This window comes from Planococcus citri, chromosome 5 (genome assembly GCF_950023065.1).
Source record: "Planococcus citri chromosome 5, ihPlaCitr1.1, whole genome shotgun sequence".
Taxonomy (NCBI): domain Eukaryota; kingdom Metazoa; phylum Arthropoda; class Insecta; order Hemiptera; family Pseudococcidae; genus Planococcus; species Planococcus citri.
This window is the reverse complement of record NC_088681.1, coordinates 976,012-1,002,856: the sequence shown is the minus strand read 5'-3', so window position 1 is coordinate 1,002,856 and position 26,845 is coordinate 976,012. Positions and strand designations below refer to the sequence as shown.

General features: G+C 36.2%; 1 protein-coding gene across 1 annotated transcript; it reads right to left on the bottom strand.

The window, feature by feature from the left end:
- Positions 1–22,471: 22,471 nt before the first annotated feature.
- parvin (beta-parvin) lies at positions 22,472–24,846 on the bottom strand. Its single transcript, XM_065367928.1, has 7 exons — positions 24,533–24,846; positions 24,194–24,454; positions 24,020–24,117; positions 23,784–23,945; positions 23,566–23,706; positions 23,235–23,478; positions 22,472–23,108 (listed from the first exon to the last, which is right to left on the bottom strand). Exons 1-7 carry the CDS (start codon positions 24,657–24,659, stop codon positions 23,032–23,034), a joined length of 1,110 nt encoding a protein of 369 aa, XP_065224000.1. The 5' UTR covers positions 24,660–24,846; the 3' UTR covers positions 22,472–23,031.
- Positions 24,847–26,845: the final 1,999 nt, after the last annotated feature.

The window sequence follows — 26,845 nt, the reverse complement described above, 5'->3', positions numbered from 1 at the left end:
CGTCTAGGAATTCGTGGGGAAAATATCTTCGTGATTCGTTATAATATATTCCAGCATTTTTTATGGCTGCAGCTTCGATTGAGATTGCTCTCGCTTGAACTGCCCCTGTCCTACCACCACAACCCACTGTGAGGTTTGTGCGGTTTTTATAATAGTCATCTGCCATTTTTTTGCAGTCCGTCCAAGTAGACATCATATTTTCTTTTACGAGTACTAATTGTGTTTTTGTGTCGGTGGCTACTTCTAAAGCTTTTTCTGATATCTGTTTATTCTTTTCGATGCGCGGTTCGAATGTTTGTACCTTATTTTGCATTCTAGTAGTCCATTCTTCGCATGATTCTTGTAGAGCATTCATCATTACGTGGTTAATTTTTTGATTTTTGTCTAGTACGTGCACATCCTCATTTAGATTTTGAATGGCCGTTTCGTGTGAGTTGTATTTTGAGTTTATTTCTTTCTCGAAATCTGTGTGCCAATCCCATGTTTGTTGAAATAGATTGTGAGCCGGATTCTCTTGAGTTAGAGATTCAGGCATGATTGGTCTTTTTATTTGAGATTGGTATGGAGCTTCAGTAGGCTTTCTATTGTTTTTTAGTATCGTTGTATGTGCGTCTACAAATTCTGCTTCATCGTCCTCTGATTGTCGGCCACTTGAGAATAATTCTTCCATATATGACGATGTCGAACCTGGTACACACTGAATTTTTTCTTTATTGGAGTATTTTTTTATTATCACTCTGGTCTTTGCACCATAAGGACAATCTTCTTTATGTATTAGTGAATTGCACATGCAAATTAAATTTTGCAGTGCCTCATTTCCTGATTCGCGTGTGTTTTCTGCCATTGTAATACTTGTGAGTATTCTAATGTGTTTGGAATGCGAATAGAACTGTGTGTTGAAAGGGACGTGTACTTAATGTACCGTTATCTTTTTTACCTGGAAAGGTTGTAGCCGTTACTACCTATAGGTGTAACTGGCTTGCAGGGTGGCGGCGGGGTAGCGGAGGTCTACTGCACCACACTGATGCTCTCTTTTACCGTTGGAATTTTGGCACCTAGTTTCTGTGCTCCTACGTGTATACTAAAAGTATCGCGTTTTCGTCTATCTATTTGATTTGTAATACTACAAATTCGTGATTTTTTCAACCTTTTTATAAGTGAAAATTTGCAAAATTGAGTTGAATTTCCGTATGTGATACGAGAAATTGCATGCGTGAAGTTCTAACTATTTAAAGTTGAGCTTTAACACGTTTGGGCGCCAATGTGAGAGTGGAATAATATTAATTATAGACTTGTGTCGAACTGCCTCAATTGACCAAATATACTCGATGAGATAAATCTTGAATATACTCCTCAGAGTTATTCTTAGATACACTTACCTGAGAAATTACACTATGACCATAAGCTTTCACTAGCTTTGAACGTTACCCACACTCCACAGAAATATACCATAGAAGTCAATAATAACACAATCACTTACTACCACGATTATATTTCTTCTTCTTAACAAGTTGACGATTAACTTAAAATAACTGCTTGAATACGAACATCAATTTAACTATAGAATTAACACGTTATACTATCACTTTGACTACTGAAAGTTAATACCCAACCGAATGGACAAGCTAAGTAAACACGTTATATTAACAATTTGACTATGAGAAACTATAAGAAGCGTTAACCCAACTATAGCGACTAAAGATACATCCACAGCATCCAGGTATAGATACCTGGATCCTGTGAATGTATCAGTATTGCCAACCTTGACACACCGGAATTCTCCGGATAAGTACATTAGGCATGGTAGTATATCACAAATTCAAATTTTTTGTGTTCAAAACTCGTTGAAGTATGATTTTTTCCCATACGGGGGTTTTCGCCATTGTGGGTAAGAGGGTGGGGGGATTTTTTGGGTCTAATCATTCGCTTAGGGGGGGGGGAGTGGTCCACCAAAAATTTATCGACTGATATGAGAAAAAATACCAATTTTGCAGAATAAAAAAAGTGAGCTATTTAATACATAGGCATAAAATAAAAGATGAGAAGACAATGAAACAGCTCTGAAAAAGAAAAGCAAGAAAACCCGAATGAAATAAGGGCAAAAGCTTGGTCACTACCCAATGGTTCTAAACTGTACTGAATTGAAGAAGAAGAAGAAGAAGAAGAAGTATGTAGGTATTTATTCGGCTCAGCGGTCAGCGCCTAAACGCTATACACAAAGTGATCAATTTTTATACAATAATAATGGATGGTAGGCGAAAAATGTTTTTATAAAAACCTATGAATGTAATGATTTGAAAGGCCGTTATTGTTTTATTGCATCAAAAAAGATCTTAAGGGGTTTTATGTGATTTAAGATGATTCATACTTAAGATTTTTGCTGAGTAGGAATTCGAAGTCATCAAGTGATTCCAGCGTGAATAGGTATTTTTCAGTAACTCTTTCAGAGAAGGCATCAATTGATTCTATTTGCAGTTCATTATATTGTAACTGACTGTTTCGGAGGAACCATGGTGCGTTTGTAATTATTCGCAGAACTTTGTTTTGCATAATTTGTAGCTTATGTTTGTTAGTTTTTGAAGCTGTTATCCATATTGGCGCTGCATATGTGAATGAACTATGGATGAGACTTTTATAAAGTAGACTACAAGATGTAGACAATCTGGAACAACGATTCAGTAAGGGCCCCATTGAGGGAAAATCTGCCCATACGCTGAAAAAGATGCCAAAACCAGCTGGTTTATTGACGTATTCCAAATATACACGTGAAAAAGCGCTGTCCAGAAGGCGGATTGGGGCACTGAAAGAAAAATCTGCTAAAAAATACGCTACAATAATATTTTGTAGCGTATTTTCTCGCGTAAGGCCACAACGCTTTCAAATTAAGTGGTGTGTTTTTTGCGTTGGAAGAAACCAGCTACAAAATATGCTACAAGCAGGTTTCTTGGCGTGATTCTTTCGCATATTTTATAAACACAAGCGTAACTAAATGTGGTATTTTACGTGTATGTTTTCACGTAGTATAGAGATTTTGCGTTCATATCAATACATCTTCTGGTGGCCAGGTTTGTAGAGAAGTTGTCTTCCGACTTGGAGACCCAGGTTCGATCCCCGGCAGTGCCAACATTTTTTCATCGATATTGGACATCGGCAGAATTTATCACGTGAAAAAATATGCTCGCCGATTAATGAGCAGAAAAGTATTGGCGGAAAGTGTTGTATTTCCTGCCACGTTTCTTGTCGCGTATCATCGGCAGATTTTTACCCAAGGGGGGGGGGTAAAGTTTACGTAGTTTGAGGTAGGCCTCACGTAGTGTTGGGCAAATTCGCGAATATTCTTTTTTTGCTTGCGCATGCGCAAGAATATGCGCAGATTCTTGCGCATATTCCGCAGATTCTTTTCAAAAAATTAGAACATTATTGCTTAGTTTAGAGATAATCGGAAACTTTCCAAATTTCCATTGAAAAGGTTTCAAATTATTAAGGAAAATTGGAAATTTATAAAGAAAAGTTGATGTAAAACTTGTAAATTGTGGAAAATTGTAGAAAAATCTTCAAATTTTTTGAAAAAAGTCATGATTTTTATTTTTTTGAGAGAATATTCTCCAAGCATTTGAGAATATTCGCGAATATTCGCGAATATTCTCAGATTATGCGCATTGAGAATATTCTCAGGCCAACACTAGCCTCACGTGATTTGAGAATGATATAGTTTTTGAGAGATAGTTTCTGGTCCAAGTGTACGCCGAGATATTTAACTGTTTATGTATTTCATGGTACCACAGTGTTATCGATTAAGATTTCTAGAGTTGGTGAGATTTTGCAAAGTGTGAAGATTTTTGTTTCACTTTTAAGAGGATTTAGCTTAAGTTTCCAGCGTTCAAACCATGGTTCCAATTCATTGATACCAGCTTGAAGTTGATTATGAGCAATTAGAAGATCATTATTTTGGCTGAGTAAACACATATCATCAGCAAACATTGATATTTCATTATCAGCTGGTTAGGAATATCATGGCAGTATAAGATGAACAATGTTGGACTCAATACAGTGCCTTACGGTACACCTTGGCTGATTCCTCGAGGTGAAGAGCTTTCATCATTAATTTGAACATAAAATTTCCTATTTTAAAGGAAGGAAGAAATGATTTTACGTAGAAAGGTGGGTGTTTCGATTATAACTGATTTGTGAATTAAACCCCAATGCCATACAGAGTTGAAGGCCTTTTTGAAGTGTTTTGAAGCTCATTAGGATATTTGTTGGTAGGTTTTTAAGCATAATGTTACTGATGTTATCCGAGCCTGGTGATTTCTGAATTTTGATGTTTTTGATAATACATATAGCGAATTTCTTCAACTGAGGACTGAGGTTTGACAAAGCATTTTGCGAAGACAACAATTGCTAGGTTCAGTCAAAATATCAAGAGTGTCTGTATTTCTATTGCAGAAAATATCTTCGTAAAAATCAGCATATAATTAACATTTTTTGTGGTTTGTAGTCCCCAATTGGTTATTATGAGTTAGTGGAGGTAATATCGTTGGTTTGTTGAGAAGACTTCTAGTATGATTCCATAAAGAAGAATTGGGTGATAGGCTCTCAAGAAATCTTTGGTAGTTGGCATGTCGATATTTTTGCAATCTTTTCCATACATTATGGGTTAGATGATTCAAGCATTGAAGGCATGAGATTATGCGCCAAGTAAACCACTTGGACCTTGTCAAGGGTGTGGTTGCGACTCTGTATAATTGGCCATAAGCCAATGTAATAATCTCTAGGAGATGTTAACTCTTTCAAGTGTAGAACCAAACTGACTAGGAGAGCCATTGAAGGCCTCGAAGTAACCAATAAAAGTGGGAAGGGGATTACTATTTCCACCTTGACCAACCATTAACCATGCAGGTGTTAGTTATGCGAACCCATAACCTGCAGGTGTTGGAAGGACTGGGGGTTTAACTTAACATGGGTACAATGGGCAATAATCAACCATTGTTATCATTAGATTTGGTGGCACCTGCCTATGTCAGGTAGAAAGTATCCACACACAATGAACGGCAGGAGTTCTAAAGAGGAGATGTCTACCTGCTCCTGCCCCATGCTTGGGAGTTCTGAGCAAAGCTCTCAAAATTTTGTATTTCGAGCACTAAAAAAACTTTTTTTCATGCGAGGAGTTTACTTTTGGATTTAAACATTTTCTTGAGTTCGAATGATTGATAGATTTTTAGAAAGTATTTTCTTTCTACCCAGAACAGATATTTTCGAGGTGCGGAAATTCAGAAGCAGAAGAACGCGAGGGCAAAAAATTTCAAAATTGTGCTATTCAATTTTCATAAATGTCGACAAATAAGTCTCTTTATTAAGACTAAAAATTTTCAAAATTGATCGACTTGTCGAATCCCGACAACCTTGGAAAATTTACAGACTTTTTCAAGATTTGACATTTGGGAGAGGGGTCCACCCACGCCACATCCTTCACAGTTTTGTCCCTGTAAAAACAGCTGTTTTTCAAGTTTCCGCTTGTTGCTTTTTAGCAACGCATCGTTATACACATAAAAGTTCATCTGGGAGAAAAGAGAGAAAAGAAATGAAAGTGAAAATAGGTAGGTAGGGTACATAGATTAGGTGTAGGTACTAGGTAGATAGCAATTCGATTCGGATGGCATTTTAATCTTTATTTGGTTGCTGCGTGCGGATGATAGTTAATGAATAAAAAAACAGGTGTAACCCGATTAACATTTGAAAATTACCGGAAAAGCAATACTATTTGGCTAGAGCGTTAAAGTGTCAGAATACACAATAGGTACAGTAGCTCGTGTAGGTAGCACATAGGTACTTTTAGGCGTAGGTATATATAGCATAGCGCTTGTGCAACTATAAACGAACATTGTAGGTACGTATGTAGTACATTACATAATACGGAATGGACGCGGATAGGAATAGGATGGTACAAAGTTGCAGATTGGTTAGAGATACACACAGTAGACGAAGGTGGGAATTAGGCAGCAGATCTGATCCAAGTGCACACGCACAGCAATGGTTAGCTTTAGCTGCAGGCTACAAAGTACAATAAAAAACAATAAGTCGCGTACATTTTCGTGATAGTGGCGGTATACATAGGTAGGTAGTAGGTACTCGTATAAAAGAAATGAATCTTAGTTTTATAACATTTGTTATTTTGCACATTTATAGCTTTAGTGTGGAATTATAACTCGTAAAGCGTCGGCCAATATGGTGGGTCATAGTTTAAAAATTCAATTTCCATTAGAGCAAAAACAGAATAAAGAAAGGGATGAAAGCGTGACGAAGAAGTGTCGGGCGGTGTTGGCGCGGAATATTACAATGGGCATAAAAACAAGCGTAATGTTCTTGCAACGAAAAAGAAACATTAAGCGTGTATGTAAGATGCAGTAAAAAGAAGCAAAGACGTTGTTCGTTCGCGAGCGTTGAATCTATCTCAAGCGTTATTTTGTGACTCCATTGGGAGAAATTTTGCCACTCAAATAGACGGTTTGTTGTTTTTTAAATTGCTGAATTTACCAGACTGCCGGAGGCCAAGTCTCCATCGTCTTGAATGTTAACAGAGTTGTATATTTCCCCAGTTAGTTGTAGTCGCGTACTGTATTCCAAATTTCTCGCAATAAACTGCTGGCAAAAGCCCGGCACCGACTCCGACGCTCCTTTTTCTCTTCTTTTTTTTCCACCTCAACATACAGCTCTAGCTCTATATAGGTAGGTATACCCTTTTCTTTTCTTTTCTTTTTTCTTTTTCCTTTTCTTTTCTTCTTTTCTCCTTCTCGTTTTCTCTTTCTTATACGAGTACCTTTTCTTATCAACCCGAATACTTACGTATACAACTACTCGTACGACTATGACTAAAAGTTGCGAAAACGTGCTGCTAGCTGCGGACTACTCTTCCGCTGGGATCTCTCCAACACAGAAGCGCATCCCACATACTCGTGCTCCTCGTACCCGGTATATATATTTCGGTTAAAACACTGCCGTGTATTTCTTCCAACATCGCAATTGCTCTCGCAGTTAGGTACATTGTACCACCTCTATTCATTCTCTGAAATATTACATTTTGGCCACGTTTTTTCCCCCCTCTCCATCTCTCTCGTCTTGAAAGAGCAAACTACATCAATAGGTAGGTACTTCTACACACGTAAACCCAGCTCGACACACACCACGAATTGCATCAACATTACACGAAACAATGGCTCCCTTCACCTACAACCCAGCTACCTAGCTATCTACATCGCATAAGTGACTTATATCCTTAGAAGAGCTCATTTTTTTCAACTCTCACTCACTCTCTTATATCTATCTACTCTTTTTCTCCTCGAGTAATTTTCTCTCAAACTTGGGTCACAATACGACGATATCATGCATTCAGGAGAACTCACAAGAGCACAATAGGTACTGGCACAAATTTCTACGAAATATAGCTATTTGGAAAAAAAATTCCAAACCCCCTCCTCCCAGCGTGGCATCGATAAAATTTTAATCGCCTGTATATGCATACATTAGATATGTAATTTTTTAGTTTTCAGAAAATAGTCAGGTCTCAATTTCACAAAAAAAAGCTCCCGCTCGCTATTCATGTTGAAAGCAATTTTATGATTGATTCTTGTTCTACACACTAGAGCGAATAAATTTAGCTTGTATGCCTATTTTTCCCCCTCTCCCTTTTCCGAGGGTCCACCCCCCAACATTTGAAATTCGTGTATCTCCTAATCTATGGGTCGTACAAAAAAAATTATAGAACAAAAATTGTTCCTTGACATCAGATCTACAATTTGAGTTCATAAAAATTTGTTTTGGAGCAACCCTTCCCCCTCAAATTTCGTAAATACCCCTCCAGAAAACATCAATTTTACGTTTTTCACATTTTTAATGAAAAGTTTCAAAGTTGAAGAAAAGTCTGTAATATCTAACATAAATTGTTCAGAATTGAATTTATTTTCCAACGAATTATATTACGAGCATTTTTCCATCCCCCCCGCTGCTATGGTGGACCCACCTCCCCCCTTGGTTACAAATACCAGACAACTAGGGAAACAATCCAACGCAAGTTGTTTCGGGTTGAAATTTGCATGGTAGGTGGGTACCATCGAAAGACTTACGCGTGGAAAATTTCAGACCCCCCGGACCCCTCCCTTTTTGAGAAACCTCCCCTTTTCTGAAATTACAATAACAATAATTTTCTCCCACCCCATGTGAACCGATTTTTTCAATGTTTTAGTATATTGTAGACATTTATGAGTGGTATCCCCATAAAAATTTTCAATCCCCAACCCCCTCCCCCCATAATTACTCCTCAAAATGGCGTTTTTTTGCTTTTTATTAATGAAAATTGGTATACACAATTTTTTTTTAACACAATTTTCGGATGTATTTTTGACCTCTAAATATCATTTTATTCAGGAGGTTCGATTCATATGAACACGACGCCAATATTATACATGTAGCCGTATTTCAAGAATAGTGAAAATTGAGGGGGGCTGAGGCCTTGGAGGGGCCGTATAAGTGTAAAACAAAATCTGACGCAATATTTGTTCTCAGGGGATTCGAATCATATGAAAACAATACTAATGTTGTGTCCAACCTTTTCCCGCGAGAAGTACATAAAAAAACACACCCTCGTTGGTGAAAGCAAGACATCCGGTTGCTCTCCTCTGCGTCGCCCTTCCTACCCATAGAACCTTTTAGCTACGATCTTCTTTTGTACACCTTTGACGAGTTAGTTGTAATATATACGTAAACGTGAATGTTTCTCGTTTCTCCCTTAACGGAACACGCGACACTAATATCACCAAAGTAATTGTTTTCAAAAATGGTAAAATTTGTGATGGGTGGTCTGGGGGGTCTGGAGGGGGTTAGATGAATGTAGCAGAAAATCTGACGTCATATTCGTACTCAGCGGTATCGAATCATGCGAAAACGACACTCTACTCATTAATGGTTATTTTACCCCAAAACTCTAATTTTCAGAAAAGGGGAGGTTTCTCAAAAAGGGAGGGGTCCGGGGGGTCTGAAATTTTCCACGCGTAAGTCTTTCGATGGTACCCACCTACCATGCAAATTTCAACCCGAAACAACTTGCGTTGGATTGTTTCCCTAGTTGTCTGGTATTTGTAACCAAGGGGGGAGGTGGGTCCACCATAGCAGCGGGGGGGATGGAAAAATGCTCGTAATATAATTCGTTGGAAAATAAATTCAATTCTGAACAATTTATGTTAGATATTACAGACTTTTCTTCAACTTTGAAACTTTTCATTAAAAATGTGAAAAACGTAAAATTGATGTTTTCTGGAGGGGTATTTACGAAATTTGAGGGGGAAGGGTTGCTCCAAAACAAATTTTTATGAACTCAAATTGTAGATCTGATGTCAAGGAACAATTTTTGTTCTATAATTTTTTTTGTACGACCCATAGATTAGGAGATACACGAATTTCAAATGTTGGGGGGTGGACCCTCGGAAAAGGGGGAGGGGGAAAAATAGGCATACAAGCTAAATTTATTCGCTCTAGTGTGTAGAACAAGAATCAATCATAAAATTGCTTTCAACATGAATAGCGAGCGGATATGCAATTGAGACCTGACTAAAAGGCGCTGACCGAATTAATTGTGAAATTGGACCCCACTCCGATTTTTCTTCTAATGGCCTTGGATGATGTCCTTTGATGAAAAAAACATTTCCAGGAATCTCCCCAACCTCTCACCCTCAACCCCTCGCCCATCGTTTTATAAAAATTACAAAAATACGCATTTTTGATGCCACAGATCTTGCGTACATCCCAAATTAGGTACAATCAGAATATTCCCATCGATTGTTCAGCTTTCTTAAAAAAAAACTTGAATTTGACAAATTTTTACAATAATTAAAAAAAATTGGGCTCCGTGAACATCCCCTCCCCCCAAATGGGACCCGGACGAGATCAAAATTACCTACTCTTCGATGTTCATTTCAGAAGGATGTTCAAGTTTCACGATGAAAAATGTAACGTTTTTTCTATCTTCGGGATGATTATTATTTTTTTACGTAATTTTAAGCATCAAATGTACCAACCGAGTTCAAAAATCTCTCAATAACCTTAAACCGGAAATTTGGATTTAGAAAAGGGTTGCCGTATCCGCGAATTTTACTTTCACTAAACGAGCTTCTGGTGAGCCGAAGTATAGTAAATAGAAGTGTGCATTTCTCGCTCTTACTTTCTTTATTTGTATGCTTAGATAAGCATACTCGTTCGTCTTAAACAATCAATAAAATATTGGGAGGAGCTAATAATAAAAACAAGCACCTCCTACATATTTAAATTTTCAAGATCAAAACAATTTTTCATTGATTTCGTCCTTCTTTATTGTTATTTGGAACTACTTTACATTTTCCGAAAGCCGCAATGTTCTTTGATTGAGGAAGGTAACGATATTTTTCAAGGTTGCGGTAGGTAGTGTGGCAGCTTACACGAAAAATGAATAAATTTTGTTGGGACAAAAAATAACTAGAAATATGTAGGTACACAATATATTGGAATTCAGTCACCTCGAATTAATAAAATTATTATTTTTTTTTTCGAAATGAGTGGGATGAGGGAGGTGACTGAAAGGTCATCGAAGGTCACAAGGCCGATAATAAAGAAATAAATACCTTGGAAAATAATATTGAACTCAGCCCTTCCGGATTGCTTCTAACTTCATTACTGTATTTTGACCATATTTTTAAGCATTGTTGCAGATCTGAAAAGGGTGCAATCGAAAAAATGAGCCGATATTCGAATTCAGCGCCTCTGAATTAATAACAATCGATATGCTACTTCATAATTTTTTTTTAATTTTCACCAAATGAGGGGGGGTCCTTATACCCCCCCCCAGGGGTTTTGAGATACTTTTTTGAACATCAGTTTGTTGCAAAGAAAATATTAACGCGTATTTGATGTAATTTTTCGAAATTTTTAAATGGTCACTTTCAACGTTGAGCTTTCAAAATAGAAAGTTCAGATCGGAGGTTTTCAAATTTTATTTACTTTTTTACTGAATTTTATTTTTCAATTTTTTTCTTCTTTGAAACTTCAAAGCAAACCAGGCTTGACTTACTTACGAGACTTAAAAGTTTGAAACTTTTGCGAAAAATCTCAAATATGTACTTGAAAATTACGAGCCTTACCCTCCCCTCTTCCAACCACTAACGAGGGAGTCGGTGCAGAAATTCTGGCAGAGCATCGAAGAGCATTCTAAAATAAATTAGGTGAGAAATCGGAGAACACGATTTCATTTTTTCCCTTTTTTTCACTCCTACCTCCTGTGTGTATTTACGGCAAACTGGTTAGGCAATTTTATTAACACGCTAATTAAATTGCAAATCAAGTTGCATAACCGGTTTGTCGTAAATATACATAAGTACCTCTACCATCTCTACCTACTACCAACAACTAAGGAGCTATTCGAACCAGCGGAAAAATTTTTGTTTTGAGCAACTTTAGATCAAAAGAGTATGCCAATCGCCAGAATATTCCAGCAGCCTAAATATCCGTTGCCAAAGTTCATTTTACGAGTTCTTGAAAATTTAAAAAAATCTGTGAGCCAAAAATTAAAAATTTTGCCCAATCGAGTGATGAAAATTTAGTACGTACTCCATCACCATCCTTCGAATTGATCGAAAGCAATTTAAAGCCGTTTTGAGCAGTTCTGGAGTCTCCAGAAAATGTTTAGAAATTGAGTAGGTAGGTACGCACATTTTCACAAAATATCATCGAGTGAAGCTTTAAGCATTGGTCGAGCTGAATTGCGTAAAATTTTACATTTTTGTTTTTATTTGGTACTTACTCACGGTGAGTTGGGAAGTAAGAGGAAGGAGTTTGAAACATTCGAAAAATTGAAGAAAAAAAAATTCTCCAGCAGCTCATTCCGAACCTCTCGTGCCTCAAATTAGAGCATTTATTTCAATTGATAGATAAATGAAGAATTAGTGAATTGAACGAATTTTTACTGTTTTCAAAAAATGTTGGGGCGTACGACTTCTCATCCTGCAGTTTTAGAATTTAAAAAAAAAAACAAACAAACACTCACGCATCATGATTGACGGTGAGAAGACCGACTTTTCGTCAAATAAAAATCTTTTACGAACGAATTGATTCGCTTTTTGTGAAATAAGTATTTGTATAGAAATTGAAAATTGATCTGTTTGCAATCGAATGAAATCACTTACGAACGATAAACGATTGGTGATTAAATAAATTGATTGATTTCTCAGTGAATCATTCTCAAGCGGATCAATTAATTTGCGTAGTCTTTCAAGACGTACGTCCATCTATATGCCAAGGATGTATCGACATGTGATGTGTTTTTCAATATTGATGACGAATTGATGCAGTTTTCAAGTGAGTAATTCCTGAACGAATTGACTCGGTTTTTTTGAAACTATTGTACAGGAATTGATCTGTTTTCAAGCGAAGCGAAATGAATCGAATCGAATCATTCACAAACGATTGGTGACAAATTGATTGATTTCTAGGTGAATCATTCGCGAACGAATTGAATCATTTTTGGTGAATCATTCGCGAACGAATTGAATAATTTTCAGTGAATCATCCGACGAACGAATTAGTTCATATAAGTGAGTCGTTCGTGAACGAATCGATTCATTTATTTAATTTTTGGTGAATCGTTCACGAACGAATTGAATAATTTATTCGCGAACGAATTGATTCGTAAAAGTGATTCCTTCGTGAACGAATTGATTCATTTTATTCATTTTTGGTGAATCATTCGCGAACGAATTGAATAATTTTCGGTGAATCATTCGCGAACGAATTGAATATTTTTCGTGAATCATTCACGAACGAATTGAATAATTTATTCGTGAACGAATCGATTCGTATAAATGACTTGTTCGCGAACGAATCGATTCATTTGATTGATTTTTGGCGAATCATTCGCAAACGAATTGATTCATAAATTAATCAATTAATAATCAATTCGTACGCGAATGGTTCTTTCAAAAAATTAATCAATTCGTTTGTGAATGATTTCCTTAAATGAATTGATACTCTCACGAACAATTCACTAAAAATGAATCAATTTATACGTATACAATTCGTTTGAAAACAGATCAACTTGTTAATAAACGACGCGTTCAAAATTATCGCCGTCACGTCAAGAATTGAGGAATGAGGATACTAGCCTGACATTTCACCAATATCATCATGCTCCAAAAGTTCAAAGCTTCCAAGTTTATCGAACGACAAATTACCTAGAAAATGACTGAACCAAATTTTGTTGAAACTTGAAATGCCATAAGTCCTCCACCGTTTCTACAATCGACGATTATCACCATAGGTAATCCAAAATTTTACAACTTTCGATTTTAATAACAGACAAAATTAGTAGGTACTTAGGTATTTGAAAAATTCGCATGGGGTAAATTGAAACAAAAATTCATTAAAAATTGAATTTCTCAAGAACGTTTGAACCAATTTCAATCATAAATATGCCTTTTTCGTTATCATTTTTCAAATTTTTCAACCAGGTTGCCAGCAAATCGTGACCCTTTCAGTAGGTACTTTTCGATTCTTGTTGCGATGTGATTCGGAGTTCCCAACCTGAGTTTGGATAACTTAAAAGTTCAGAGGGTTGAGGGCCTATAACTTTTGGTAACCGGGAATAAATGAGAGATAAAAAATTACGTAGGAGACTCGACTACGAGTAGATTCGAAAATATATCACCAAAGAGTTGAGACTCCCTTCCCTTCGTTTGCACGAATTCCGAGCCCCCGAGCCTCGCCAATCACGACACGATACTGAATTTGAACGTTGAAAAGCCTTATTAAAAAAAAAAGCCTAGACATTGAATATAAGCCGCCAAACACGACGTTTTCTTGAAAGCTCAGCCATAGCCATTACTAATTCATCAGTCAATTGACAAAGGAACAGAGAGCGGAGCGCAGGGAGCGAAAGGTAAAAAGTTGATTTATCGAATTTATATGTGTACCTACTATATTTCTACTCGTATATGCAATCTGTTGCGTTTATATAATAAATTGTATGCATCGTACATCTACGTACATATACATAAGGTGCGCTGGCTTGGCTCTACGAATATATACCTACGTACAATTTTAATAGTTGGTTAGCACTCACACGCAATGTATGGTAAAAGCCGCTTTCGCATGTATAAATGTAATTTTTACAACGCAGATACATATTATTGTAGGTGGGTACTGGGTATACTAGCCAGTACGTACACACTACACATATATCTATATGATAGAAATTTTCCCCGTTTGAAATTTTGCCTCTATATTATGCAGAATAACCACCCCCTCGCCCCCTCGTTCTTCCAACTTCCTAGTGTACTAGTACCTACGACTATACGAGTAAAGTTGGTTGCTGGCATCGTTTACATAGTGCAGAGAAAAGAAACACGGCGAATAAGAGAACAGAGAGTGGGAGAGGGAAAAAAATGCAAAAACGACCTTTGTAAAGAACAGAAAGCCCGGTACCTGATTAGAAATGTAGCTCGAGGCTATCGTTTTGTTGGAATAAACCAAACGGGAGTTACCGCCGCATGTTATTTGCAATTTACCCCGAAAATTAAATAAACTACCCTCTGAAATTCGCTATTGTAACATACTCCGCGTCGTCGTTCTTTTTGTGGCGGGTAAGTTGTGTGTGTGTGTTCTTTTTTTTTTTTAGGTGTGTACATTACATATAGAGTACCTTGCACGTATAGCCTACCTAAGACCTACGTATTTTACGCTCTATGTCAATATATTTATTAACGAATCAAATCTGAATTAAGATGGGTTATTTTTTTTTCTATGCGTTTTTCGCCCTTTCATGCGTGGGCAATTTTACAAACATACATAAGGACTTTGAAGTTTGGTAACGATGATTAAAAAATTGGTACCATTGCATTTCAAAATATTCTTCCATTTTCAAAAATAATATCGTTCGACGTTTTGGTCTCGGGGTGATTAAAATGCACGTAATATTCGAGATGAAAATATTTTTAAAACTCAAATTTAGCCAAAAATTAGTGATTTGCAAATTTTTAACTGTCAAGTGAAATCCTAAAAGTGGTCCTGAATTTTGGCGGGAAAAGCCTTGGTTCACACAGATTCTCAAATAATATTTTTTAAAATCCAAAACAAGTTGGGTATGGGCTAGAGCGAAAAAACCACGATTCTACTAGAATACGCCCTCTTTAAGGACCCGTATCTCCCCTGCAGGAACATATCCGGGGCTAAAATATTTTCTGGGAGACTTCTAACTTGGAATAAAATGGTCTCCATCGGATTTCGTTAAAATCCTGGTTTTTTTCGTAATCCAGGCTAAAAAGTTGAGAGTTGAGAATCCTCTGCTTGTGGGTTAGGCAAACGGGTCCACCGAAATTTAGAAAGAGTTGCATTAGTGCTGGATGGAAGGCGTTTTTCAGTAATTAGGTAGGTAAGTATATGTAATAATGTTCACTTCAAACTGAAAGAATTTCCCATCATTGAATCAAAAATTATCCTACAAATCTAATTTTTTCAATCGTTTGAAACTATGGGATTATTGAATGAATATTGTACCTTTTTTCGCTCGAGTTTATTGTAATTTTCCGTTGCGTTGCCGTTGTCGCGTGATAGACATCTGTGGTCTGCGCGACCAATCGGTACTTACTGTCGATACCAAACTAGAAACAAAACTTTTCCCTATCACTTCTCCGTATTTAAATTTAAACTAGGTAAGTATTTACTCTCGGACTCTTGGTAAATATTATTTTCCCAAAACTAAAGAAACTTTCATTTCAAACGCTCATTTTATTTTATTTTTATTTCAACTTTCAACTTTCAAATGAGTAGATAACTAAGCGAATCGAATCGCTTTCCTGGATTTACCAATTTGTAAGAGTACCATTATACGTAAGTACCTAAAGAGTGTATATTAGGTACCTACGTACACACACATTCATTGTGCGTTAACGTACGTGCTTCGTGTTCGAGCCTCTCGGTACAATGTCAATTAATTGACTTTCAAAACGATTAACTAAGCTGGAAAAACCACGATAAATTTTCGAGGTAAATGAATGGCTAGGAAGTTTAACGATGTTTTTATCTCATGTTAGAAGTAAAAGGCCTCTGTTAATTGGAAAAAATGAGGATGTAGCCTATACGTGTGTAGTAATCCATACAGTATCCATAGTATCCACCTACGTCCAGAATTCCTTGTTGCTTACTAATCTACTACCCTTGGAAAGAAGACAACATTAGGGAAACTTTTCTAAACGAGGAATTAAGACGAAAAAAAATCAATCTTCTCGGATGCTATGGTTCTTAGGTATACCTACTCGAGCTTCAGGTAAAAGGAAAATGATCTGATTGTGAACTGAAGTGATTTGTACCTTAGTTGGAAGAAAACAGTATGCTCAATGTTAGACCTATTTTTCACCTTTACCATTTGAGACTCGAGGAGAATCTGATGGATGAAAATTTCAATTTTCATTAGATATATGGAAAGGAGTAGGTAGGTACATAACTTTGTTGAGCAGATTTTCAAAAAAATTGTGTGTAACTCAAAATTTCTTTTTGGAATTTGAGGGCATGCTCAAAATGGACATTTTTTCTATCCAGATTTCCAAAAAAAAGTTTTCGTTTCTCTATGAAATACTTACCAACAGAAAAATCAGTAGGAGATCAGGCTGTAAAGACAGTAACAGGTATGTATGGAACAGAAGGAATGAATATAAATGGGAAGAGACTGATAGATTTTTGCACTTTCAACGGACTAAGAATCATGAATACATTCTACCAACACAAAAAAGATCACAAGATGACATGGAGCAAACGAGCAATACAAGAGGACAAAGCTCAATGATCGACCATTTTATAGCCAATGAAAATGCCGCGAAGAAATTCTTGGATGTAAGAACATATAATGGTCTAGAAATAGGCACTGACCATCATTTTGTTCAGGGAGTAATGAGAATGGAAACAACAAGAATACCAGCCAGGAAAAATGAAAAGAAAATCAACACAAGAGCCCTGGATGACCCAATCAACTAATGGCTGTACCAAAAACGGATGAATGTCATAAGTGAAGAGATACTAAAAAGCCAGGACATAGAAGAAGAATGGAAAAATATCAAATCCATTGTGACAAAAGCGGCAAAAGAAAGCTTAGGAATGGTTCATTCCAGAATCGGGGCAAAGTGAATAAAGAATTGGGACAATGAAATCCAAGAACTCATACAAAAGAAAAGACAGGCATTTAGAAAATTCATGAGCACAAAAAGTAAGGTTGATGGTGAAGAATATTGAAAACAGTCTGCAAAAGTCAAGAGAAAGTCTAGGAAATTACAGAGAGAGAGAGAGAGAGCTGGGAAAATTTCATCACATTCCTGGAGCATGACACATACAAGTTATGGCCAAAGGTGTATAAGATCATAAGGAGAATTGACACAAATTTTAACGAAAGAGTGGGTTTGCCAAAAATTAAAATCAATGATGCACAGGAATACTTTCAAGAACTCTGGAGTGATGAAAATGCACAAGATACAAAGATAGAAGATGAAATTGGAGAAACAGAAGACAGAATTTCATTTAAAGAGCTACAAGAAGCTTTGAAAACAGCAAAAAATGCAAATGCTCCAGGAGAAGATGGCATACCAACAACACACATGTGCTTTATACTTTATAGACCTGGAAAAAGCATATGTGAGGGCGCGTACGGAAAGGGACCTACCGACCAAAAAATGAAAATTTTTTTTTTCCTGAAATTGTTGTAGGAACTCTTAGAGAATCGAATGGAACCTCCCAAACCCGCCAATAACTCCTATTTCATCGAAATTTTTCGCTTCTAAGTGAACCATGACAGAATTCATAATCGAAAAAACTTGAATGCAGTGCATAATCTGACCGGTAGAGGTCATTGGAGGGCGTGTGTGAGTGTGTGGTAAAGTGTAGGACCTTCGAAGTTGGAATACCCCTACGTAATCTTACAGTAACAACAAGAGAAATAACCGCGCGCAAAACTTTAAATGGCTCTCCTGTAAAATTTACGTTTTGGTCGGTAGGTCCCTTTCCATATGCGCCCACACATATGATAGGGTCAATAGAAAAAAACTGAAGTCCTAAAAGATGAAGAAATAACATATAAAATGCGAAAGGCAATAAATAGCATACATGAGAACACTAGAATAAGAGTACAAATTGGAAATATACTCTCAGGCCAAGCAGAAATAAACAGAGGAGTTTGCCAAGGATGCCCACTGTCATGTGTTTTATTCAACATGTATCTACATGGATCACATAGTAAAAGAATGGCAGAAAATGAAGCCAAAAGGAATCAAAACAGACAGAAGGCAGGAAATATCAACAGTGCTATTCGCAGATGATCAAGCAGTACTAGCCGAAACAGAAGATGACCTACAGAGATCAATGTACAATCTAACAAAGACATCAGAAAAATACGATATGAGAATATCTTCGGAGAAAACAAAAACAATGGTCTTTAAAGGAAAGGAACCAGTAAGAAGCAAGATTGTAATTAATGGTAAAATCATCGAACAGGTCAATAATTTCAAATACCTGGGAAACAAGATATCATACTAGGGAGAAGTAGATGCTGGTGGAAAGATTGCAAAGTTCCTGAGAGTCACAGGACTGATAAATAGGTCCCTGAGAAGTAGTAAGGTACGAAAATAAACAATATTGAAGGTGTACAATACCCTAGCAATACCAATGATGGCTTATGGAAGCGAGGTATGGGCACTGAAGAAATCTGATAAAAGAAAAATAACGGCAGCGGAGAAGAAGTTCATGAGGAGAACGGCAAGGGTGACTCTCAGAGACAAAGTCCCATCTGAGAAAATAACAACAGATCTCGGAGTGAAACCAGTCATGAAGAGAATAAAACAGTATAGGAAAGATTGGAGAAATCATGTCAAGAGGATGGAGGAAACAAGATCACCAAAACAGGTCCTCCAACATACACCAACGGGGAAGAGAAGCAGAGGGAGACCAAGGAGGAAACTCACTGATACCTCAGGCTCGTCCTCAACAGGTTCCACACCGTAGCAGACAGGGCAACAGGTCTACTGCTTACAAGGAAACGAAAAAAAAAAAAAAAAGGAAAGGAGTAGGTACCTATAACTTTGTTGAGCAGATTTTCAAAAAAATTTGAGTGTAACTCAACATTTTTTTTTGGAATTTGAGGGCATGCTCAAAATGGACATTTTTTTCTATCCAGATTTCCAAAAAAAGTTTTCGTTTCTCTATGAATTACTTACCAACATAAAAATCAGAAAATTTTGAGTAATATTTATATTATTACGTCATTCAACAATTTTTGAAGCCAAAATTCAAAATTTTGAGAAAAAATAAGAAAATGATTTTCTGCTTAGAACTTACGTGTAAAAGCTGTCAATCTTTTTATTTTTGTTCAACAATTTTTCATTCGTAATTATTACGCTATAACTTGTGCAGAAAATTATTTTAATTTTTTCTCAAAATTTTGGATTTTAGCTTCAAAAATTTTTCACGTACCTAATTTCTCTAATTTTTATCTTGGTACATACAATATATTACGTTGAGAAACTTTTCGGAAAATTTTCGTATCCTTACATCGAAAATTTATTTTGGAAATTGGGATAGAAAAAATGTCTATTTTGAGCATTTATTTTTCTCAAATTCCAAAATCAAATTTTGAGTAAACCTCAATTTTTGAAAAAAAATCCTGCTTAACGAAGTTTTAGGTAGGCACTCCTTCCCATATAATGAAACTTTTCAATTTTCATCCATCACATTCTTCTCGGGTCTCAAAGGGTTAACTTTACAAAGGGCAGGTAAGTAATTGTTTCGCCTTTGCCGGTTTTTTTACGTTACAATAATTGCCAGTGATGCAATGTGTGTAGTTAATAGGTAGATAGGTATATGTAATGTATACCTATTCGAAAGAGAGAATGAAGCAAGGAGGGGGTGGGGGAGGGTGAAGGGGCTGACGATGAGTATCATGGCACGCAGCGAGTTCGCGGTACGCGGCGCCTGTTTAAAAATTAATAAATAATTACGCGATTATAAAAAAATATTTTTCAGCCATATCCGTTGATACGTTATCAGTATTCACGCCTTTGCTGACCTTTGTGCATGCAGCTCGACTATATTATATTTTACTCGTATATAACGGGTTCTTTTCTTTTTACTTAGGTACTCCTTTATGCGCGGTTTTTTTTTTATCGTATATCAGTACCCAGTACCCACTGCCGGATGCTAATTTTGCAGAATGTGTTGCAACTCTTTTCACACGCGTTATCATTGATGATGTAGTGAAAATAAACACCAGCGACGCGATGAGGAAAACGCTAGCGCAATTTTTCCAAACGATAAAAGCTCCTATTATTCTCTTCCATCGTCGATCTTATACGTACTTACTCGTATGTAAGTACTTTTGGTTGAAAAAAAAATGAAATGAAACGAAAACGGCAGCAAAAAAACCTATATATAAAAGATAACAATCGATAGTGGTCGATTTATTAGCTGTTTTTCCGACATGAGAGCTTATTGCGTGTTTGTCCGTCTATTAACGGAAAAGTATGGTTATCTATGATATAATGGAAAAAAAAAAAAAAAAAAAATGAAAAAAGAAAAAAAATGAAAAAGAAAAACTGAGAAAGAGAAAAAAGGAAACTTGTAAGTAGATGGTTGGGAACTGTCTATCGGGTTTAATGGCATTATAATAAAGTAGGCTGGCAAACTGCTGTAAGGATGTATTAAATATTTGATGAGCTAAGCCAGTAGAAAGTGGTCATATCGCGTGACTTTTAAGCTCCTCCTAATGAATCATTTAGTAGAAACTTCATCGTGCACTTTTTATCTTTATAGTTAACCGATTCACTACCTACTCGCTATTTTTCCTAATATTTTCCTTTTTATCGCCTCTTGTTCATCTTATTAACTGTACGTATGTTGGTCGTATTCGTTTGTTACCGGCTAATAAAGATTAAAATGTAGCTTATACCTTTGATGGTACAGCGTATAAATTGTGACATTCTCTAAGTGGCTTGGTTTCAATACCTACCTAGCTAACTACGAGTATGCTACGACTATTCAGTATTCATCGTCGTCGACTCGTCGTTCAATTCATCAAGAGATGTGCAGAAAAAAGAGAATGCGGAAAATACCCTTATGCGCTCGTGTCGAGTGCTCCGGCTACTCGTACGAGTATTTTTCTTTTTTTACGTCATTTTTTTCGGCCACATTGTTAATGTTTAATTATCATTAACCATTACCGTCGTCGTCGTCGTCGTGTTTTCCTATTCCATCAATAATTCGTCAAAGTTAAGAGAGAGCTGACAAGGCAATTAAAGAATTGGATAATAGTGCAAATAACTACTCGTATCTATCCCATAATTACCTACCTACTAAACTTGATTAGCTGTGCAGCGAGTAAGGATCAAATCGTTGATGGAAATGATGCATGAAAATCATTGAAATCGTTCAAGAGTTCATTATACCGAGCCACGAGATGAAAGATCTTCCAAGTCGTTAAAAAATATACCTTTTTAATTCACTTGTTCCGATTTGAACGACACAAAGTTAGACCGAAAAAGCACGTCGTCCTGAAACCCTGGTAACCAAAATTTCGCGTGCTGAAGTTTATTTTCAAATTTTTGAAGAATTTTTGAAAATTTGAAAAATTTAAAAGTGCGCATGTTTTAAGGTTGATTTTTAGCATGATTTTTGAGCAAAGTGACGAAATGCGAATAATTCATTCAATGAAGCCCCCACGCACCAAGGCCCAAAAATTAACTTTAGTAGGAGCCTAGAACTTTGGTCAATGCTCAGGCATACTGGGAACCCTTTCAACCTTTTTAGTCAATTACCGCAAAATTTCAAGAGTGTAAATTCAAAAGTTAATTAAAATTTTTTGGCCAATTAGGTAGTGAAGTAAATTCTAAAAAAATTGAAAAAAAAATCAAAGGAAGACTATTTTTTGGTGCCAAACTTGCAAAAAATCTATTTTTAACAAAATTTCAAATTACTTAGACATTTTTGTTTTCTAGACAAAATTGCAAAGAAAAGTCCGTTTTTTTCATTTTTTTTTCAAAATAAAATTTTTTAATTTTATTCTTCTCATATTTGAATAAAAAAAAACTCCACCAAGTTTTTCATGTTTTTGTTTTGTTTTTTTAAATAAAGAAATCGTAATGAAGTTATAGTCAAATTTGGTAACATTTGGCAGAAAAGTTCTGGTTTTTTAATTTTTTCAAACCGAATGAAACTTTAAAATATTTTACTCAATCGGAATTTTCATTTTTTCTCCTGTATTTTTTTTTTCTAGTTTTCTTGGAAAAGTAAACATTTTCATCAGAAGAATTTTGATGAAAAACGACGAAACGTAAACTTGCGGAAATATTTCTGGTACTTATTCGGCATTAGAATTTCGCTACGGTAATTTTTCTTGATTCGAGATCATTTAAATTGATACGATACAAAGTAACAAAATATTAAAAATGTTTATTTCTCAGAAACAGTAATAAGATAGGTACATCTAACCATATTATAAAACGTGAAAGTTAAAAAAAGTAATCTACGTTAAATAAAAAATTGTTAAATAATTAAATAACATTTGGTGAGTCGAGTACAAAACATACGTATTAGGTACATCCGTTGTTTTTTTTCTAATGTTATCGTAAGGCGTATTTTAATGTTGTATTTCGCTATTAAGTGTATTTCGATTAGATACATCGCAATTCGCAGTACTTAATGATGACTCGGTTTAAAATTTCAAGAAGTACAAACCCCTCACTCGCGTTTTCAAAATGATAAAATGAAATAGAGAATCGTCATTATCATTTAGAAAAAGGTAACAAATGATAGAGGCAAGTTGGAAATAATTGTGTGTAATAACAAAATTAAACCGACTTCGGATCATTAGAATAGAATTCGCGTGCTCGACGCAATCGGAAATTTACGAGTACTAGGTAGGTGAAGTTTAATTCGGCGACGAATTTTCGTGTTACTTAAATACTGCGCTGCGTACGTTTCTTGTATTTTCTACCCCATATTTTTGTATTTTGTGAATAAATTATATAGTACTCGTAGCGTCGACTTCAAATCCAAATTCACTATATCTGAAACACGATAATGATACATCATGTAACGAATGCAACGTGGTAAATTACACGAGGAAGACGTAAACGGTAATCGGTAAAAGGAACGTGTATTTCGACGAGGTGTGTAATACAAGCAATGCATACCTTCGGGACGAGCTTTCGGTTTATCCAGACCAACGTCTTGCATTAGTTCGAAAGCGAACGACACGTTGTGTACTTTTTGATCGAAATCTTGAGGATGTATATGGAACGAGTATAATGGCACGAAGAATCCTTCTAATAAACCCATAAGTAGGACAAGGTTAACGCCGTCGTGAAACTGCGTATCTAAATCAACGACTTCGTAGTTGATTTTGTTCAAATATCTGTTTACGAATGTAATTAAAGACTGAAACGAAAATAAAAAAACACGACGAGTGTAAAATAGAGAATTTGTCTCGATTAGGTGGCCGGAGAACTCTTTGAGGAGACGTACTTTTTTCACAACTTGCAGCTTATCGGGAGCGTGATCGAATAAAGTATCGAAGGCATCTCGTTCGCAACGCATTCCAACGTCTTCGTAATGCGATGTAATTTCTTCCACAACTGTACGATGATTCAATGCTCCTTCTCGTTTCTAGCGTTGAAAAAGTATTCGAGGATTAAAAATTACGTCGGTTAATTATTCAAATAGTGTGATTGATCATCGATTACCTGAACTACAACAACATACACCGATACGTTTTCAGGAAGACGGACAGGAGCACGGAAATGACGTGCCAAGGCAACCAAAAGATGAAGAATTGATACCACGTTTTTCGAATGAATACTCTCCACATCCCATTTCGGCTGATTGAAATGACTATAGCCCAATAGCTGGAAAAACGAACAATGTAAAATTAATTCAAAAATTTCGAAACCTAGTCGAATTGATATTTGCGACAACGTACTCTGTTAACTGCACTCAGTACAATGCGGAGTTTCTGCTTTTGACCTTCTTGAGATTGAGTGACTTCCGGTACATCTAATTTCTCGGAAGTTAATTTTTCTATAAAAGGAAACGAATCGTTTAGCACCTCGATTGGACATAGCTAATTTGTAAACAATACGCGATGAATTAATACCGAATAATTTTTGCAGAATTTGTCCATCATATAAATCTTCGTCGAGAGTTTTTACGATAATTCTATGATCGGCCAACTCGTCGTTGATCCAATCAATCAGTACGGCAATAAGCTCTTTGAGTTTAGGGTCGTCGTACGAGTGAGGTTCGATCATCGATCTTTCCTCATTCTCTCCCAATTCGTAATCTTCGGGAGGTAAATCCGTAACAGGAGATCCGGGAGAATCGATGGCGTATTTTCCTTCCTCTTGAACTTCCTGCACTATTTTTTTATACAACGAAGGTTAGCTTGTTAGTGAACGGATTTAGGTTACTGGGGTTAGGCTGATTGAAATTTTACCTTCTTTGCTACGTTTTTTTCTGCCCAATGTACCGATTGTAGCCATTTTGTTCCATATTGTATCCTCTTTTTCCTCTTTTATAGGAGGAGGAACTGGACGCGGAGATTTTGGTCTTGGTACAGCCATTTTGCGACCGAAAATTGATCAAAATTGTATGAGTAATGAAATCTTACGTTTATTTGGCTGACCTTGCGAATACTCCTACATCACTGTTATTCCAGTTTCGCCTAAATTAATTTTAGTTCGACTACGCGAATTTATGAATTATTGTACGTGGGTTGACTCGATTTTCTATTTTTATCAGGTAATCGTTTCGTTATCATCTTTATGAGTCATTGTTTTTGTTTGTTCTGTGGATTTGTTTACGTACCGTTCTGCTACCGGAACTATACCGGAACCCGAACCTGTTCATAACGTTTTTCGTGACGCAGCTTGCAACATTTTTTTAAAAAAAATTTTGGTGTATTTTTGAAAATTAAAATAAAATTTCTAAAAATTTTCTGACCGAATTCTGAGTATGACAAACGACACGACTACTACGAGTAGAGTAGACGAGACGACGAGTACGGTCACGGTCTACGAGAACGTCAGAAGTCAGAACGTCAGAGTCAGAACAAAAATTATTTTGAATTTGAATCCATCAATCAACTGAATTTTCAATTTTCAAAACATATGAAAAAAAAGTAAAAAAAACCAATTTAATTTAATATTCATCAATCATCTTGCACATTGCTTAAAAATTTTTAAAGAAAGAACTTCAGATTCTGAGGATCAAGACATTCAAGACTATCAAGATCAAGAGTCAAGACGAATCCAGTGATATCAAAAACTCAATTTCCATTAAAATGTAATGTCGCTTCATCGCTTGGTTGCCTTTTGAACTGCGTCCATTTATTGCTCTTTGCCCTCTTTCTCTCTAATTCAAAAATCAGAATTCAATCAGCGGATCTGATGATCTGATCAAGATCAGGCATGCATCTCTTAGTCTTTTCTAACAACCCATCATTTTGAACTCAGCGAGTGAATTCTAATCGAATTCAGAGCTGCAGAACTGAAACTATGAGTTTAAAAAACAAAACCAATCAGCTCTGAGATCACAAATGGAAAAAAAAATTCTAAAAATATCAAAATAGAAACTTAAATTTATATTGTAAAGCTCTTCCGGTGAGATCATTTTGACCGTTCGGTTGAACCGACAAATTAATAAGGCCAAATGACCTACCAGAATTAGTACAAAATTGTGATCTTGTCTGATAAAAAACTATCTCACCAATCCGATCACCATTCTTTTTCGCCTTTACCTCAATTGAGTCTTGAGTTACAAAGTCGATGTGAAAAGGGTAAAAAAAAAATGATTACTCTTGAGGGTGAAATGAGTTTTCATCACTACAAAAAAATTGTAATCAGTGAGTTCTCACGATTAAAAATAAACTTGGAGCATTTTGACAATGTTTACCAAAATAAAACTTTGACAATTTTGGTAAGAAACCGGAGTTTTTTTTTTCATTTGACAATTATTGAGACTACCCTTACGGAAAAAAAATAGTACTTTCTGAGTAGTAGTTTTTTAACGGAGTAAAAAGTACTACTTTTTAACACCTTCGTGGAGAAATATTAGTAGTTTTACGTAAAAACTACTACTTTTGTCTAAAAACGGTAGTTAAAATCAGGGATGGAAGAGCCGGGAGCGAGCCGGAGCCAGAGTCTGAAAGAGCCGAATTTTTTGAGGAGCTAGAGCCAGAGCCAAGAGCCAAATAAATGAAAATGCAGAAAAACATCAAGAGCTCTCTTGCAAAAGAGCTCCTTATTTTACTCAAGAGAGCCATCATCATAAGGAGTCTTTAACCTGGAAAGAGCCAGAGCCAAGTGGGAGCCCACAAAATTTTTCAGGCTCTTTGGCTCCCTAAAAGTAGAGAAAAAAGTTAAAAAATGCGCACAATTTTATCAAAAATTCAACTTTTAACTCACATTTGTGAAGAAAATGAAGAATTTTTAAGTTTTTTTCCTCATTGAGAAATGAAATGAAAATAAATGCAGTGTATTTTCATTTTTTTCATCGTTTTTCACGAATTTTGAACTCTAATTTAAAGAGCCAAGAGCCAGAGCTGGAGCTGGAGTGGGAGCCGAGAAATTGGAAGAGGGAGCCGAGAGTCAAAGAGCGGAGTCGGGAAGAATTGAGGAGCGAGCAAGGAGCCAAAGAGCTCTTGTAAAGAAAAAGAGCCAAGAGCCAAGAGCGAGCCAGAGCTGAAACTTGCGGGGAGCTGAGCCAGAGCCAAGAGCGGGAGCCCTGAATTCAAGGCTCTTCCATCCCT

Bases quoted from the DNA above. Each gene is read 5' to 3' on its own strand.
- parvin (XM_065367928.1), bottom strand. From the start codon at position 24,659: ATGGCTGTACCAAGACCAAAATCTCCGCGTCCAGTTCCTCCTCCTATA. The intron at 23,707-23,783 runs GTAATCGATGAT...TTTCAACGCTAG, and splicing joins TGTATGTTGTTGTAGTTCAG to AAACGAGAAGGAGCATTGAA. The intron at 23,109-23,234 runs GTATGCATTGCT...ATCGTGTTTCAG, and splicing joins ACCGAAAGCTCGTCCCGAAG to ATATAGTGAATTTGGATTTG.